The sequence below is a fragment of the Macrotis lagotis genome, chromosome 1 (genome assembly GCF_037893015.1).
Source record: "Macrotis lagotis isolate mMagLag1 chromosome 1, bilby.v1.9.chrom.fasta, whole genome shotgun sequence".
Taxonomy (NCBI): Eukaryota; Metazoa; Chordata; class Mammalia; order Peramelemorphia; family Peramelidae; genus Macrotis; species Macrotis lagotis.
Genome location: NC_133658.1, coordinates 407,255,863 through 407,272,929, shown reverse-complemented (window position 1 = coordinate 407,272,929; position 17,067 = coordinate 407,255,863). Strand labels below are relative to the sequence as shown.

Here is a 17,067-nt window from a genome sequence, read left to right as displayed (position 1 = left end):
CCGTGTTGACTTGATATCTTTATAATTTCTCTAACACTTTCTTAAATCTAGAAAGCAACAAAACAACAGATACCTTATTCTTAATATTTCCCAATTTCGAAAGTATAAATTATCACACCAAAAAATTTCCTAATCTGCTCTGGAATGCCAGTGTGGACTGGCCCAGCATACCCTCAATCTGAAACCCAATCAACTCCACTCCTACCAAGATCATCAGTCAGTCTTCTGCCCCATTTCCTTTATTTTGGCACATAAACTTTATGGAAAGCTTTATCCAGGAAGGGAAATAAAAAATAAGACCCTTGGGACATGTACAATTAGCTCCTCATGTGGAAAATAAGACTATCTATGCAATCAAAGCTCCTTTCCATCTCCTTCTGTATATACATTAATAGTCCATGGACTATTTATGTGTGACGTGCTACTTATTTCTTATTACCTTTATAATATTTGAACTAGGAAGGAATTTGTGGGTCACCTAGACTAACCTCTATGATAAAGAAAACAGAAATGAAATGACCATCTGAGACTGCACAGCTCAGCTCCCATTTTACTTGCCTGAGTCTTTGAATCACAAGACAAATTTTAGAACAATAAAAAGTGAATTAAGATATCAGTTGGTGGATTAAAGCAAATCAGAAAGAGGCACTGGTGTATTTACTGGTTTTTGACTTTATTATATTTCCACTATATTAGTAAAAAATCATAGTTTCAGAAGTCATTCATTTCCATTCTTTTCTTGTTGCTACACTGGGCATAACAGTCTGTTCTATTCAACCTTATAAAGGAGAAAATCCTCCTTCAATTGCTCCAGCTGGAAATTTGAGTTGGATATAGATAAGATAATTAATTTTGTTTCCCCAGATAAATTCTCAAAAGTACTATCTCTTTTTAGTAATGGTACTTTGTATCTATGAGACCCTATCTAAAAATCATAGAACTAAACTCATTTTTATGACCTGCCTCCCATGTTTTTTCCTGTGTATTCTAAGATCTTATTGTTTTTCCTTACAGGTTCTCACGAGTAGATCCCCAGATATGTTGAGTATTTCAGCTCTCCATTATCACATTCAAGCCTCCAAACTATTTGATTACCACTTCCTTCTTATCCTTGCTCTCAATCTCTTAGATCTGGTATCAGGTAAGTCTTCCCTTGTTAATTCCACCTTCATCCTTCTCTTTACTCCCATATCTATTTTACTCAATTCGACTCAGCAAACATTAGACCTCTTTTAAGATTACCAAGCTCATCATACAGTCTTTCCATCTTCTCAAGGGTTCTATAACACATAGATAATTTTATGAAACAATCCATATCCAATAGGCAGTATTAGTATGATCTTTTGATCAAATGTATAAAACATCCACTCTTAAATAGTTACTTTCTACTTAGCAAAATTATGTTTGGATAAGGCTCATATGACATCTGGTTTGTTCATTGAGAGTTCCTTCTAAAATAAAGTTTATCACTAAAAGTATGTTCATTTGAGTTTTTACCATTATTCTTCATTAAAAACTTTTTTTTAAAGGCAGAGGGGAGTCAATGTCTGCATTCATGATAGAAATGTCAACATGAATGTAATTATAGACCATGAAGTTGTTGCTTTTTTAATTTTCATTTTTAAGTTCTCTCCCTCCCTCCCTCTATGCTCTCTGTAACCAATACAGATGATAAGAATAAGTGACCCATTATAGATTTAATATCATGTAAAACCTCATTTCTCATTAGCTAAAGAAAGAAAAACATGCTTCAATCTGTATTCTGAATCCATGTTTTTTTGTTTTCTCTGAAGGTGTATAACATTTTCATCAAGAAGTCTTGCAAGTTCTAGAAGATCATTGTATTGATCCACTACTCAGTCTGTCTCAAATGCTTATATTAAAGCTGTGTGAGAAATGAATATTTCTCTCATATTTAATAACTGATGATTATGTAATAATCAAGCTATTGTCCCTTTTTTACTTCCTCATCCAGAAACCAGAGTGGGAACTCTATCTCAGAAATTTTCCCTGACCAAGATCTAATCATATAGTGGCTGTTCTGATGATCACCACTATATAATACAATTTGATATCTAGGATGGCTCAATCACCTTCCTTTACATTTTTTTTTCAATTGATTTCCTTCATATTCTTGATATTTTATTCTTCCAGATTTATTTTTTCTTTTTTTAGAAAAATTTTATTTATTTTGAGTTTTACAAGTTTTCCTCTAATCTTGCTTCCCACCCCCACTCCCCACAGAAGGCAGTCTGTTTGTCTTTACATTGTTTCCATGGTATACATTGATCTAAGTTGAATGTGTTGAGAGAGAAATCATATCCTTGAGGAAGAAAAATAAAGTATAAGAGATAGCAAATTCACATAAGATAACAGGATTTTTCCTAAATGGTCTTTGTTTAAACTCCATAATTCTTTTGCTCTGGATATGGATGGTATTTTCTATTGCAGATAGCCCCAAATTGTCCCTGATTGTTGCCCTGATGGAATGAGCAAATCCATCAAGGTTAGTCATCACTCCAATGTTGCTATTAGGGTGTACAATGTTTTTCTGGTTCTGCTCATCGCACACAGCATCAGTTCATGCAAATCCTTCCAGGCTTCTCTGAATTCCCATCCCTCCTGGTTTCTAATAGAACAATAATGTTCCATGACATACATATACCACAGTTTTTTAAGCCATTCCCCAGTTGAAGGACATTTACTTAATTTCCAATTCTTTGCCATCACAAACAGGGCTGCTATTAATATTTTGTATAAATGATGCTTTCACCCTTTTTCATAATCTCTTCAGGGTACTGACCCAGTAGTGGTATTTCTGGATCAAAGAGTATGCACATTTTTGTTGCCCTTTGGGCATTATTCCAAACTGCTCTCCAGAAAGGTTGGATAAGTTCACAGATCCACCAACAACGTATTAGTGTCCCAGATTTCTCACATCCAGATTTATTTTGCTATTTTTTCTGCCTCTATAAAATATTTATGGTAGCTTAATTAGTATGGTACCTGAAAATATTAATTTAGGTAGAATTATAATATTATCATATTGGCTTAGTCTGATTGGTTAGACTAATAAAAAATACTTTTCAGATTACTTAGACCTGACTTCATTTGTCCAAAGTGTTTTGTAATTATATTAACATAATTCCTGAGTTTGAATTGGCAACTAAGAAAACTTGTTCAATTTGATTTAATAATTGGAATTAAAATTATCCATTTTAACATCCTGTAAATCTCTGTGCCTCTTGTTTGAATATAAATTCTTTCCCTATCTATAGATCTGACTGGAAATTTATTATTTGTACTCGAATTTGTTCAAGTTATCAAAAACCTTGTTGTCTAAATCATATACCAATTTTGACTTTTTTTTGCTATATGATTAAGAGGCATATATGTGGTCCAATTTCCATGTATCAACAAGAGGTCAAACTGAAAGTAAAGGGATTTATTAGCATGCTAAGGAATGTTGCTTTAGTTGATTCCAAATTTAGATCTCTAGATAACAGATTTTGTTTTTAGAATCTTTCAGGTTCAGAGAATGGTTACAGAACTATATCGTAAATTAATTTAAGATAGAAAACTACAGCATTTCTCTGAAGAAAAATAAAAAGGAACATCAGTAAGAGGAGGAAAAAAGAATATTTGTAATATAAGGATTTATTATCAGTATAAGAAGGCATTCTTTTTAAAATGGCTGGAGAAAAGGGAAAAATATAAAAATATGAAGTTATTATGAAAATAATGCCTTTAAGAAAAAATACAGCAACAACTTCAGGGTCTTTTGTTCAAAGACATTATTAGCTATAATAGCATCTGAGACTAGAACCGCCTTTAGATTACTTGCAGAGAGATTGGAGACTTTCTAATATTAAACCACCAAATGATAGGGGATTTCTACAAAAATGCCAATGAAATGATTGGTTCCCATTTTTCCCTTAAACTGAAATTACATTTTATGAAGAGCAGTAGAAAGATAGAAGTACCAAAGAGAAGCTCTTGGGTCACATGATGCTTTCATATTTTAGTGAACTGGGTATACTTTGATTTCATCAACAAAGATGTGTTCCAATTCTATTGGTCCATATTACAAGCCATCTATAATTTCTTATCCTGTGATGGGTTTTCAAGATGTTTGAAGTATTTGAAATATGAATTTGACTTAATCTGTATAACTCCAGTAAGAAAACAAAAACAATGGACAGAAGCTTTAGGCAGTCTGATTTTAGTTCACTATAAGCAATAAGTTTCTAATTAGAACTGTCTCAGAAGAGAATGGGTCACATTCAGTGATGACCTCTAAGAAATGTTGTAGTGAATTCTGGCATTCAGTGGGTGGTTGTACTACCATCTAAGTCCCTTCCCACATTAATATTTTGTTTTCTTATAGACTATTTACACATAGGCTCTGTCCTCATAACTATGTCTTCTAGTAATTAAAAAAGGGGAAGAATTATGTATTAGGTGAAACAGTTAAAGACTGAGAAGGGACAAAATGAAGCCTTCCTTTCTGTACCTACTTCAGACCCTGTGCACCATATTGATAAATGTCCATAATTGTAGATTATTTTTTGGTTATCTCCACAGGTCAGTTTCAGGTGATTGGCCCAGATCAGCCTATTCAGGCATTGGTGGGAGAAGATGCCATATTCTCCTGTTATGTTTCACCTGAGATGAGTATAAAGGAAATGGAGGTGAATTTCTTCAAGGACCAATCATCTTCTGCATTACTTCTACTCAATGATGGAAAAGAAATGCAGAATGGGCAGAAGCAGGAATACCAAGGGAGAACCCAGTTGGAGCAAATAGCCATTGCTGAAGGGAGAGTCTCCTTAAAACTAAGAAATATAACCCTTTCAGATTCAGGGATATATGGATGCTGGTTCAGCTCCCAAACTTTCCACCAAACACACACTTGGGAGCTAAGGGTCGCAGGTCAGTCATTCATTTCCCATTACATAATTTCTCCAAGTTGTTAACTAGAACATTCTACTGAAAGAGTGGAGTTTTCAGATTGCTCCTACTCTGATCAATAGACAGAAAAGTAAGTAAACAAGTTGTTCTTCCCCTATCCTCCCCCCCAAAAAAATAGAATTACTTGAGAAAAGAATAAGCTATGTTCCTAAATATTCTTGAAATATGATTTATTTTCATCATATTCCTCATTTTCTTCAGCTCTTGGATCGTCCCCTCTCATCTCTCTTGAGAAATACGGAGATAGAGGTATCATGCTGATATGTCGATCAGCTGGCTGGTTCCCCAGACCTGAGATACAGTGGATAAATCATCAGGCACAGTTTGTGACTTCAGACTTCAAGGCAAACACAGGATATAAGGGTTTATTTGATATAGAAGCTTCTCTCATTGTAGAAGAACCATTCAGTGGGGATATCTCATGTTCTATCCATATCTGGGACCTCAGAAAAGAGTCCAGAATAAGAATAGCTGGTATGTAGTAGAATATAGTGGGAGGAAATGGAAAGGAACTTCTCTTGGTTTGCTCACTTGGGGAAACTCGATATTCTTTGTCTTAGAATTGTGGTTTTTGGTCCCACATTTAGTGCTTCACTTTAGAAAGATACCAGATAAAAGGGAATATGCTCAAACTGTAAACATTCATGTATAGTTTAGATATGGTGAATCTTACTTGTTTAACAAATTCAAGAGTTATCACACCAGTTTCATTTTTTAACATGTATCATTTTATTTTATGACCACTGAAGCATATCATTAATTGACAAAGCAGAAAATAAAAATGAAACTGTTTATGTTGGTAACATTAAAGAGAACCTTAGAAGGAAGTGACTTTTCCACTTCAGAATTTATAATAAATAAAGAGAAAGTAGGTTGACTCTAGTTTATTCCCTTTTTGCTTTTGATGAGTTCATGTACTTGTGCCAGAAGAACTCTGCCCTAGGGCATGGATGAACTTGAAAATTTTATTGGTGAGACATTGGCAACAAACTTTGAGGGACATAGCAAACTGGCAAAGTATTATAAAACTAGAGAAGGACAAATTTGTTCTGAATTTCAAAAGGGGAAAATATGTAGCCTGAAATCTACAGGTCAATGAATTCAACTGCCAAATTCAAGATAAAAGTTGTAATCTATTTTTATAGGAATGGCTAGTGAACATCTAGAAAAGGAAGTAGGATTACAAAGAGCTGGTATAGTTCTCAAAAAAAAAGCATGTCTATTCTCCTTTATTTTTTGATAGGGTTAGTAGATTGTTAAGAATGCTGGGCATTGGGGCGGCTAGGTGGCGTAGTGGATAAAGCACCGGCCTTGGAGTCAGGAGTACCTGGGTTCAAATCTGGTTTCAGACATTTAATAATTACCTAGCTGTGTGGCCTTGGGCAAGCCACTTAACCCCATTTTGCCTTGAAAAAAAATTAAAAAAATAAAAAAAGAATGCTGGGCCTGGAGACGGAAAGGCATGAATTCAAATCCAGCCTCAGACATTTACTAGCTGTGTGATCCTAGACAAGTCACTTAATTCTGTTTGCATCAGTTCCCTCATCTGTAAAATGATCTGGCGAAATGTCAAATCTCTCTAGTATCTTTATCCTAAATAAAGTCACAAAGAGATCAATAGCAACAAAAAGTAGATTGGTAGATCTTGGGAATCCTGTTGTAAGAATCCTTAATTTAGGATGTAGAAACTTGTGAAGCTTTTAAAATTATCTTAATAACTATTTCAAAATAATTGGCTTCTTTGTAATTTATTTTATTTTATGCATTTAAAAATATTCTGGGAAGAGAACCACAGGTTTTATCAGTTTACCAAAAGGGTCCATGACAAAAAAGGTTAAAAATTCCTGTTATTGATATGGTTTACCAAAATTTTAAGTACACAGAAACCATAGTTCCATGTGCTTTTATTAAGGAAAAAAAATTGAGAGATATGTGTCAAACAGTAAAATTTGGTGAACTTAAAACAATTGCTACTGTTTCCTTATCATGAAATTGCTATACAGAATTTTAAGGTGTATTTTATAGGGTAGTAGTGAGAAAAGTGCTTTGTAAGTCTTCATTATTCATAGATTTAAAATTAGGAGAGACCTTGACAATCTGGTCATTTCACTGGAAATACAAAAAAAATGAGATTCAAGAGAATATATATATATACATATATATATATATATATATATATCATAAGTAGTAGAGTTATGATTTGAATACAAATCCTCTGACTCCAGATTCAGAGCTCTTTACATATCATTAAGTTGCCTTTCGATGATTTAACAATAACTCAAGTTCATTTTGGGACTTTCATTATTACTATCAAAATCATTGTTATTCATTTTTAGAATGAATTGCTGAAGTTGTTTAAGTTGATTCTAAGTTGTCCAATGGTTTTCTGGGAATGTCTTACAGAAGAGTTTTTCCAGCTTTCTTCTTGGATCTATGCTTTTGGATTTATGGTGGCTATCTTTTTGATTCTTGTTGCTTCTGGCCTTCTTCTCCACACACGTCAAGGTAATAGGAATGTAAAGGGAGAGGCACTACATTACCTTCTATGGTTTTTTTCACTATTTTGCTTTTCAAACGTCTCTTCCTACTCACCTTTCAACTGCTTTAAAAATTTTTTGTTCATCCTTCTTTTAACATTTATTAAACTTCTTTCATGTTTAGAGAGTGGTGAAGAACCTCTTTGTTCTGATTTTTTTCCCCCTTATGTAACTTACTAATGGGACTACAGCAACTCTGTGTTCTTTTGCAAGGCACATGAGAACAGCTTATGGGATATTGGCTGACTCCAGCTCTTGTCAATTTGATTTCCTTAAAACTTTCATCTCCACTTTAAATTTTCATTCTTTCATGATAGTTCTTATATGTTTCTGCTTTTCTTTTGACTTTTAGGGAAACTTAAGAAAGAGCTGGGTAAGTTTTTTTTTTGTGTGTTTTTGTTCTGACTACTGCATATACCAAATTCCTTTTCTGGGATGCTATTTTTTTCCCTGTAATCATACTTCTTATTTATTGATTTTAGACTGGAGGATAAAAATGGGGAAAGAAGGTAAGAGGAATTTCTTTTTACATCAGATACTCTATTCCACTTTCCATCATATTTTCTTTCTTAATTTTGTTTTCATTACCCAATTTTCTATTTCTATTTTGTACTTTTCTTGTTCCTAATCCTAGTATTAATTCAGATTTGTCTATATTTTTTTCAGGATGGAGAAATGCTACTAAGCATGCAGGTAACTACCACTGAGGGTTCTTCCTTGGCTGACTTTTTTCGCTCCCTCTGCTCCTTAGTTTTCTGTAATCCCTGGTTCAGAGCACACTGATTAAGTTGGCAATCAGGAAGTCCCTGTCTTCAGGATCCTTGAATTGATTCTTCCATATTAAGTACACATTTTGGAAAAGGGCCAGGCATCTAACTAGTATCACTTTTTAAAAAGTTTTAGTTATGGCAATTGGGTTAAGTGATTTGCCCAAGGTCACACAGCTAGGCAATTATTAAGTGTCTGAGGCCAGATTTGTACTCAGGTCCTCCTGACTCCAGGGCCAGTGCTCTATCCACTGTGCCACTTATCTGCTCCATAACTGGTATCACTTTATTGGTCAAATCAAAGGCTTGTGTTGAATTCAGATGGGATAAGAGATGAAAACTGGGCTGTGTAGAGGGAAGGAATCAGAATTAGGATTAACATACTTTAGTTGACATGTTTTATTGTGGGAATCATTTCTCATCTCTTTACTTCGGTCTTAGTTTTACTTTTTCTTCTCCCATTGGTGGGGGATCGGATGTCACTCCAGATATTTTCTCAGGTGTTTTGTCTTGTGCCTCTATCTTCAAGTTCACTTTTAGTGAATGTAAAATGGTCTGATAATGTTCACAGAGATTAGTGAGTGATCAGATTTTCCTAACATTTATTTGGGACAGGTAGGAAAGACAAAGCAAAATGGAGGGAATATTTATTAGACTCCATAATGACCCAGTAGAGCTTATTCTATGATTTGGATCAGTTTTTCTCTTTTCTGGATCTCTTTCTGGCTCCATCTCTATCTCTCTTTCCCCTAGTCCCCCTCTTTTCCCCTAAATTCTCTCCTCTTTCCCTCTTCTCTCTTTCCCCTTTCCCCCACTTCTCTCTGTGTCTCTTCATCTGTACCTCCTTCTCTCCTCCATCTATTCTCCCTTCTCCTTCCATCTTCCATCTGTCCCTCTTCATCATCATCTCTCTTTTCTTTCTCATTCTTCCTCAATGCTCACTTACCACACGCTTAACACCATTTTTTTTCTCTTCCCAGTGAACGTGACTTTGGATCCAGATACTGCTCACCCCATACTCCAAATATCTAAAGACTGCAAAAAAGTGACTTATTGTGACACTAAACTTGATGTACATAAAACTGCAAAGAGATTTCAGTCTCCAAGCGTAGTGTCCACACAAGGATTTTCCTCAGGGGAATATTATTGGGAAGTAAATGTTGGGAAGAAAAATCGATGGTACCTGGGAGTGTGTTTGGATGAAGTGGACAGGGGAAAAAAAGATCCTAAACTCTCACCTACCAATGGCTACTGGGTTTTGGGACAATGGAACCAACATGAGCATTTTACATTTTCACCTAGTCGACAAAATCTAATTCTTCAGGTGCAGCCAGAGAGGGTGGGGATTTTCCTGAACTGTAAGTATGGGCAAGTTTCCTTCTACAATGTGACTGACAAAACACACATCTATACATTCACTGGCTATGATTTCAATGGAAAAATACTCCGTGCCTTTTTCAGGCCTCGTTCTAATGACACTGATGAACTATCACCTCCCTTAGTTATCTGTACCCTCAGTTATATGAACTGTAGAAAATACATATTTCCCTATAAAAGAGGTGATAGAAACAAAGCTTTGATGGCAGAATAGTAGGAGAAAGAAAAGTAAGCTCCATTCCCTAAAAGCAAAACAAAACCAAAACCTTTTGTCAGATCTAGAAAACTCACCAGACTTAATACTGAGGGGATAATTTAAGAAATAAACAAGTTAGTTATTTTGTCAATCCAGGTCAGCATAGGAAATAAAAGAGAGATTTTTCAGATGCTAAGGACAGAGTTTGGGGAGGAATAGCTCATACCAAGAAAAGATTATGCATAGAGGCAAGAAGTAATCTTAGTCTCATATGGGAACACTGCAATAAGAATAAATGTCAAATGGAAATTGTATTCTGTTATTCAGTTTGGGATCACAAATAGAAGGTAAACTGAAAAAGGAACCTGCAAATTTCCTGGATTAGGATCAGAGGCAGGGCTTCGGTAGTGTACCCAAAGAGGAGTAGATTCAGAAGAAAGAAGCATCAGTATGACTCAAATTGAGGGAGAAGACCAGGGTCTCAATTTCATTTTATAGCCTACTTTTAATCTTATAACCCAGTAAAGAATATTTGACCAAAGGGAAACTTGTAGTTATCATTCTAATCCAACAGACTGCCAACTGCTGATATTGTCTGAGTCCTGCAACAATCTACTAATACTCAAACTCAACTAAAGTTGGTAACTTGAAGAACATAGGCAAAGTGATCAGTAAGAGGTTTAATTTAATTTTGGATCAGATCACTTCAAGATCAACGAGAGCTTTCAGATCCCCAGTTTGAAATACCCTTGAAATCCTGGAACAACATGATATCAAAGCCAAAACAGACCTTCCCTACAGAGATTTGCAGAGACCAGCCCTAATATCAAGTCCAAAGTCAGGAAGTAGAAAGGAATAAAATGCAGATAAAAACCTCTCCTCATAAAAATTATGTTATGGTGACAAGGATGGTCAAGACACAAACCCAGAAGAGAATGACTTCAAAAGATCAAAATAAAAACTTCAGAGATAAACATAGCTTGATCATAAATTCATCCAGAATTTCTGGAAGAGATGAAACAAGAGTACCAAAAGGAGAGTTTTTTCCCCCTTAATATAATAAGAATTCAAAAATAGAAATTGGCAGATTGTGGTTTAAATATGACCTGCCATCTGTTTGTCTTTCATGAACTACAAATTGTTTATAATTTTAAATCTCACAAAGCATCACATAGTTTTAACATACATATATTACATATTTATATTTAATATAAAACCATAATTAGCTCTTAAATCTTAGGAAAACATTGAATTAATCAGATTTGTCCAAGTGATCATACCTTACTAATTTACTAAAGAAAAATTAAAAAGAAATACAGCTAATGGAAGAAAAATTGGAAAGGGATTTAACAGCTTGGTATGAAAGGTACAAAACTTTGCCCAATAAACAAACTTCATGGAAATTAGAATGACCAAATAGAAACTAGATAAGAGAAACCCCCCCCCCAAAAAAAATAAAACACTTAAAAACATAGAAAAAATGTAAGGTATCTCACAACAAAGAATAAACGACCTGTAACACAGATTTGATATTGTATTTAGAGTCCAAGGTAGATATAAAATCCTGTGGTCACTTCTGAAAGAACCCCTCCAAATGAAAAGTCACAGAAACATTAAAACTCAAATCTAGAATTCCTAGTCAAAGAAAATATGCTATAAGCAGCCAGCAAGAAAAAAATTCAATATCAAAGAGCCACAGTCAGGATTACACACTGATTTAGTTGCTACCAAAACAAAGAAAAAGAAAGTTTGTAGCACCATATTACCAAAAAACATAAGCTTATAGCCAAGAATAACTTATTCAGTGAAACTAAGTATATACTATATTTCTTCTTACATCTACTTTGTATTTAGTATCTTTGTATTTGTTGTATGACCTTCTTGTCCATACTATGCTTGTCCTTAAAAACAGTTATAGTATTTTTGTTTTTATATACTGAGCATTAGGAATGACCACTTTCATACAGCAAACACTTAATAAATATTTTAATTAATATCTTGGAGTCTCAGTGTTCTTTTTAAATTGAAGGGATTGAGGTAGATGAACTCTAATATCATTTTGATATTAAAGTCCTATAATTACATGAACTATTATGTGCTTTAGGAAAGGAACAGGGGGATTATATATGGAGAGAACACCTAGGCTAATATTTCTCTTAGTCTTTATTGTTCACTGAGGGAGTTTGTTCTGAAATTGATGCTGTTTCCTGGTCAAAGTATAGATTTTCCATTGATTTGAGTATTTGTCACCATGTTGACTGCACCACACTAGTGATAAATGATTGATATCAAATATTTTTTTCTTTTTGAATTAAAAAGATTTTATTTATTTTGAGTTTTACAATTGTTATCCTAATCTTACTTCCCTCCCCTCACAGAAGGCAAGTTGCCAGTCTTTACATTGTTTCCATGGTAAACACTGATCCAAATTGAATGTGATGAGAGAGAAATCATATCCTTAAGGAAGAAACATAAAGTATAAGAGATAGCATGATCAGACAATAAGATATTAAGTTTTTTGTTCTAAATTAAAGATAATAGTCTTTGGTCTTTGTTTAAACTCCACAGTTCTTTCTCTGGATACAGAAGGTATTCTCCATTGCAGATACTCCAAAATTTTGCCTGGTTCCTACACTGATGGAATCATCACTCCCATGTTGCTGTTAGGGTGTACAATGTTTTTCTGGCTCTGCTCATCTTACTCAGCATCAGTTCATGCAAATCCCTCCAGGCTTCCCTGACTTCTCATCCCTCCTGGTTTCTAATACAACAATAGTGTTCCATGACATACATATACCACAGTTTGCTAAGCCATTCCCCAATTGAAGAACATTTATTTAATTTCCAATTCTTTACTACCACAAACAGGGCTGCTACAAATATTTTTATACAAGTGATGTTTTTACCCTGTTTCATCATCTCTTCAGGGTATAGACCCAGTAGTGGTATTGCTGGATCAAAGGGTATGCACATTTTTGTTGCCCTTTGGGTATAGTTCTAAATTGATTTCCAGAAAGGTTGGATGAGTTCACAGCTCCACTAACAGTGTCCCAGACAGATTTCCCATAACCTTTCCAACAATTATCATTGTCCTTTCTGGTCATATTGGCCAGTCTGAGAAGAGTGAGGTGGTACCTCAGAGAAGCTTTAATTTGCATTTCTCTGATTTAGAGAAATTTTTTCATGTGACTATGGATTCCTTTGATCTCCTAATCTGCAAATTGCCTTTGCATATCCTTTGACCATATGTCAATTGGGGAATGCCTTTTTTTTTTTAAATTTGACTCAGTTCTCTGTATATTTTAGAAATGAGTCTTTTGTCAGAAATGTTAGCTGTAAAGATTGTTTCCCAATTTATTACATTTCTTTTGATCTTGGTTACAATGATTTTGTCTGTACAAAAGCTTTCTAATTTAATGTAATCAAAATCATCTAGTTTGTTTTTAGTGATGTACTCCATCTCTTCCTTAGTCATAAACTGCTTCCCTTTCCATAGATCTGACAGGTAAACTAGTCCTTTGTCTTCTAGTTTGCTTATAATATTGTTTTTTATGTCTAAATCCTGTATCCATCTGGATCTTATCTTGGTATAGGGTATGAGGTGTTGGTCTAATCTAAGTTTCTTCTATACTAACTTCCAATTTTCCCAGCAGTTTTTATTGAAAAGATTCTTTTTATCCCAATAGCTGGACTCTTTGAGTTTATCAAACAGCAGATTACTATAATCCTTTCCTACTATTGCACCTAGTCTATTCTACTGGTCCACCACTCTGTTTCTAAGCTATTACTAGACAGTTTTGATGACCGATGCTTTATAATATAATTGTAGATCAGGTAGGGCTAAGCCACCTTCTTTTGTAACTTTTTTTTATTTCTTTTATTGTTGCAAGGTGTTAATCTTCTCTTGGGTTTCTTTTCCCAAATTTTCCAATTGATTTTTAAACTCCTTCCTTATTTCTTCAAGGAAGTCTTTCTGTGCTGGAGACCAGATCATGTTTTGGTCAGAGGTTCTAGGTCTCTCTGAGTTAGGGTCTTTTCCTTCCAGGAATTTTTCTATGAATCCACCTTTCAGCTGACCTTTCTTCATTTTGCTAAGACCTTGAGTTGGGGAGGGGCTGGTTCACAGAGGTTTGGTGGTGGGATCCCTAGAGGCTTTACTCACTGAGTGCAATATCTCCAGCTGGCCAGTAGGGGGTGCTGGTTGCCTTCTCTGTAATGTCTGTGACCTTGATTGAGGCCCTCCCGCTTGGCCTGGAGGGAGTGATTGAAGCTGTTAAATACTTTTGTCTTCAATCAATGGTGAGCTTTACCCTGGGGTGAGGTCATTGCTTTCCCTATTGTCTTCTGGGCTGGTTCTTGTGCTCACACACCTGTGCCTGGGGCAGAAGGTCTGTAATTGTGTTTGTTCTGGGAAGTGGCTTCAGCAAAAATGGAGGCATTGGCTCAGAGTTCCTCAGGACCAGAGGAGCCCAGGGATGATGTCTACAGCTCTCCTACACTGGAACTCTCCCCTCACACCCCTCAGCAAGCCCTAAAGAGTCAGAGCCAACATCAATGCCTCTCTGTTCCCTAGTTGACCCAAGCCCCCATGGTCAATCATGCTCTAGGACCACTGATGATCAAGCAGGTCTGGTTCTTGGGCCCTCAGGCTCCCAGGCTCAAACTCCACAGCTATAATCAGGCTGACCCAGGGCACCTTGCAACAAGAAAACAAATCAAGAATACAAAATGAGAATAACTCTCTCAGAACCTCAATTGGGCAAATGCAAAAAGAAAATAATTCTCTCAAAATCTCAATTGTTCAAATGGAAAGCTCTTTCAGAAATAGAATTGACCACTTGGGAAAGGAGTTGCCAAAGGTAAATGAAGAAAACTCCTCTCTAAAGAATGAAAAAGAATGGATTCTGTGGAAACTAATGCGTTCATGAGACAGCAATAGCCTGTTAAAACCAAAAAATTGAAAAAATAGAAGAAAATGTAAAATACCTCATCAGCAAAACCACTCACCTTGAAAATATATCTAAGATGTACAACCTGAGAATTATTAGCCTTCCTGAAAACATTGAAGAGGAAAAAAGCCTGGACTTAATATATAACGATGGAAAATTGCCCTGATATCATGGAACCAGAGGGCAACATAGTTACTGAAAAAAAAACACATCCATCCCCTCCGGAAAGGGATCCTAAAATGAAAACACCAAGGAATGTTGTGGACAAGTTCCAGAACTATCAGATAAAAGAGAAAATCCTACAAGCAGCCAGAAATGAACAATTTAAATACCAAGGAGCCATAGTAAGTATTCCATAGGACCTGGCTGCATCAATATTAAGGGATACGAGATATTCCAAAGAGCAAGGGAGCTTGGAATGCAGCCAAGAATGCACTATCCAGCCAAGTTGAGCCTTCTTTTTCAGGGGAAAGATGGACATTTAACGAAATGAAAGAATTCCATCAATTCCTGATAAAAAGATCAGAGCTAAATAGAAAATCTGGATATTAAACAGGCGGTTCAAGAGACACATCAAAAGGTTAAAAAAAAGGGTAAAGGAAAAACAAAACCTGCTATCCAATATGATGAAACTGGCTATATCCCAGCATGGGAAAAAGATTCTCATAACTCTTGGAAATGGTAACACAAACAGAGAGAATATACTTAGCCAGAAGTGTGGAAGACAAATCCTGAAGTAGATGTTCTTTCTCCTGGCTTTTCTTTCTGGGTTTTGTTGATCGGATTTCTGTTAAGAGGTTTGTTTCATATCATATATGAGGAAAGATCAGGAGATTTTAGAACTGTGCCTGTCTTCTCTCCACCATGTTGGCCAGAAGTGAAAATAGAGACTTCTTAAAAGAAGTCACAACACAAAAGAAAGTAATAGGAAAGTTATGTAGAGATTAGGGAAAAGCCCTGTGGATTGCTGATTCATTTTGGCAGGTCAGCTACCAGACTCAGCAGAAGTCTGAAAAATGAGAGGAAGAAAGGGAGAGAGGGAGAGAGGGAGAGAGGGAGAGAGAGGACAAGTAGCCAAGAAGCTTGAGTTAACCAGGCCACATAGTGAGATCCATGGTGCTCCACATGGATTAAGGAAGAGCCAGAGAAAGACCCATCCTTCTGGATGGGAGGCTGGAAGAAACCAGAGAGTTTGAAGGGGGTGGTTCTTCCTATTAAATACTGGGGTTAGTTGGACAAAGAGCCAGGTAACCCCCAATGGCAGATCACACACTGGTCCTTCCTGTGATGTGGGGCAATTGGAAAATTTGGGAAAAGAAACCCAAAAGAAGGGAGGGGAAGAGTTCTTATCCCAGGGCCCAGAACCTGGTTCTTGCCCCAGTTGCAATGTATTTCTAGAATACAATCTGGGTAAATTTCTCAAACCTGCACTAGCTTCATGCCTTCTCCCTGTGTTGGGGGGGGGGGGTGGGTATGGTGGGAGAGAGAAAGTATTGCTGCTTCCTGGGGCCTATATCTGGTTCCTCAGCCCCACCTCCTATCTCAAAAAGGCTTTAACTCCAGCCTGCTCACAGCTGGATTAAGTTGTGTCCTAATAAGAAATGGGGTAAAGGTAAATCCTAACACTAGACTGCTACATTTTTAAATTCTAGCAGTGAATTAGGAAAACTGAATTAGATATTTCAAAAATGTGCACTATCTCTGCAATTAGATAAGTGGGTTTGATTTTTTTGTGCAAGGTAACAATGCATTCAACTACATCAAGAAATTTTAATTATTGATTGACTATTTTAAAATCTTAATATACAATATGAGAGGTTCCCCAAGAAATTATAATTGACCCTAAAATTCTTTTTCTGACCAGTCTCAATTAGTACAATTCAAAAATAGTAATATAAATATATGTGTGTGTGTGTGTGTGTGTGTATTTAAAAATATTTTTTCTGTGTATACAAAGCCTTTATTTTATGCATATGTGTTTCATTTGTTGTCTCACTACAGGTGATCATGGCTTAGATCAGTAGCATTAACTAACATTTTGCCATTTATTAGGCCCCCAACAATTAGAGCAATCCAACTTCAAATGTTATGTTCTGCACAAAAAGCATAGTACAAAATTCATTCATTCAGCATGGTGTTAGAACAGTTTAGATAAGTTCTCCCTCCCAAGGTTACCTCTGGAAGGTGAAGGGGGCATATAGCCGATGGTGGTCTCCCTTAGATAAAGGAAACAAATGGGAGGGTTAAGACTAGGACTGGTAGTGTCCCTG

At 35.8% G+C, this 17,067-nt stretch overlaps 1 protein-coding gene across 1 annotated transcript; it reads left to right on the top strand.

Moving 5' to 3' along the window:
• The first annotated feature begins 144 nt into the window (after positions 1 to 144).
• LOC141503111 (butyrophilin-like protein 3) lies at positions 145 to 9,866 on the top strand. Its single transcript, XM_074208329.1, has 9 exons — positions 145 to 216; positions 1,015 to 1,141; positions 4,585 to 4,932; positions 5,173 to 5,445; positions 7,375 to 7,476; positions 7,861 to 7,881; positions 7,991 to 8,017; positions 8,175 to 8,201; positions 9,256 to 9,866. Exons 1-9 carry the CDS (start codon positions 145 to 147, stop codon positions 9,864 to 9,866), a joined length of 1,608 nt encoding a protein of 535 aa, XP_074064430.1.
• The last annotated feature ends 7,201 nt before the right edge of the window (positions 9,867 to 17,067 follow it).

Excerpts from the sequence above, each read along its gene's own strand:
- LOC141503111 (XM_074208329.1), top strand. The coding sequence starts at position 145 with ATGCCAGTGTGGACTGGCCCAGCATACCCTCAATCTGAAACCCAATCA. Across the intron at positions 7,477-7,860 it reads TCTTCTCCACACACGTCAAG|GGAAACTTAAGAAAGAGCTG; the intron begins GTAATAGGAATG and ends TTTGACTTTTAG. Across the intron at positions 8,202-9,255 it reads AAATGCTACTAAGCATGCAG|TGAACGTGACTTTGGATCCA; the intron begins GTAACTACCACT and ends TTCTCTTCCCAG.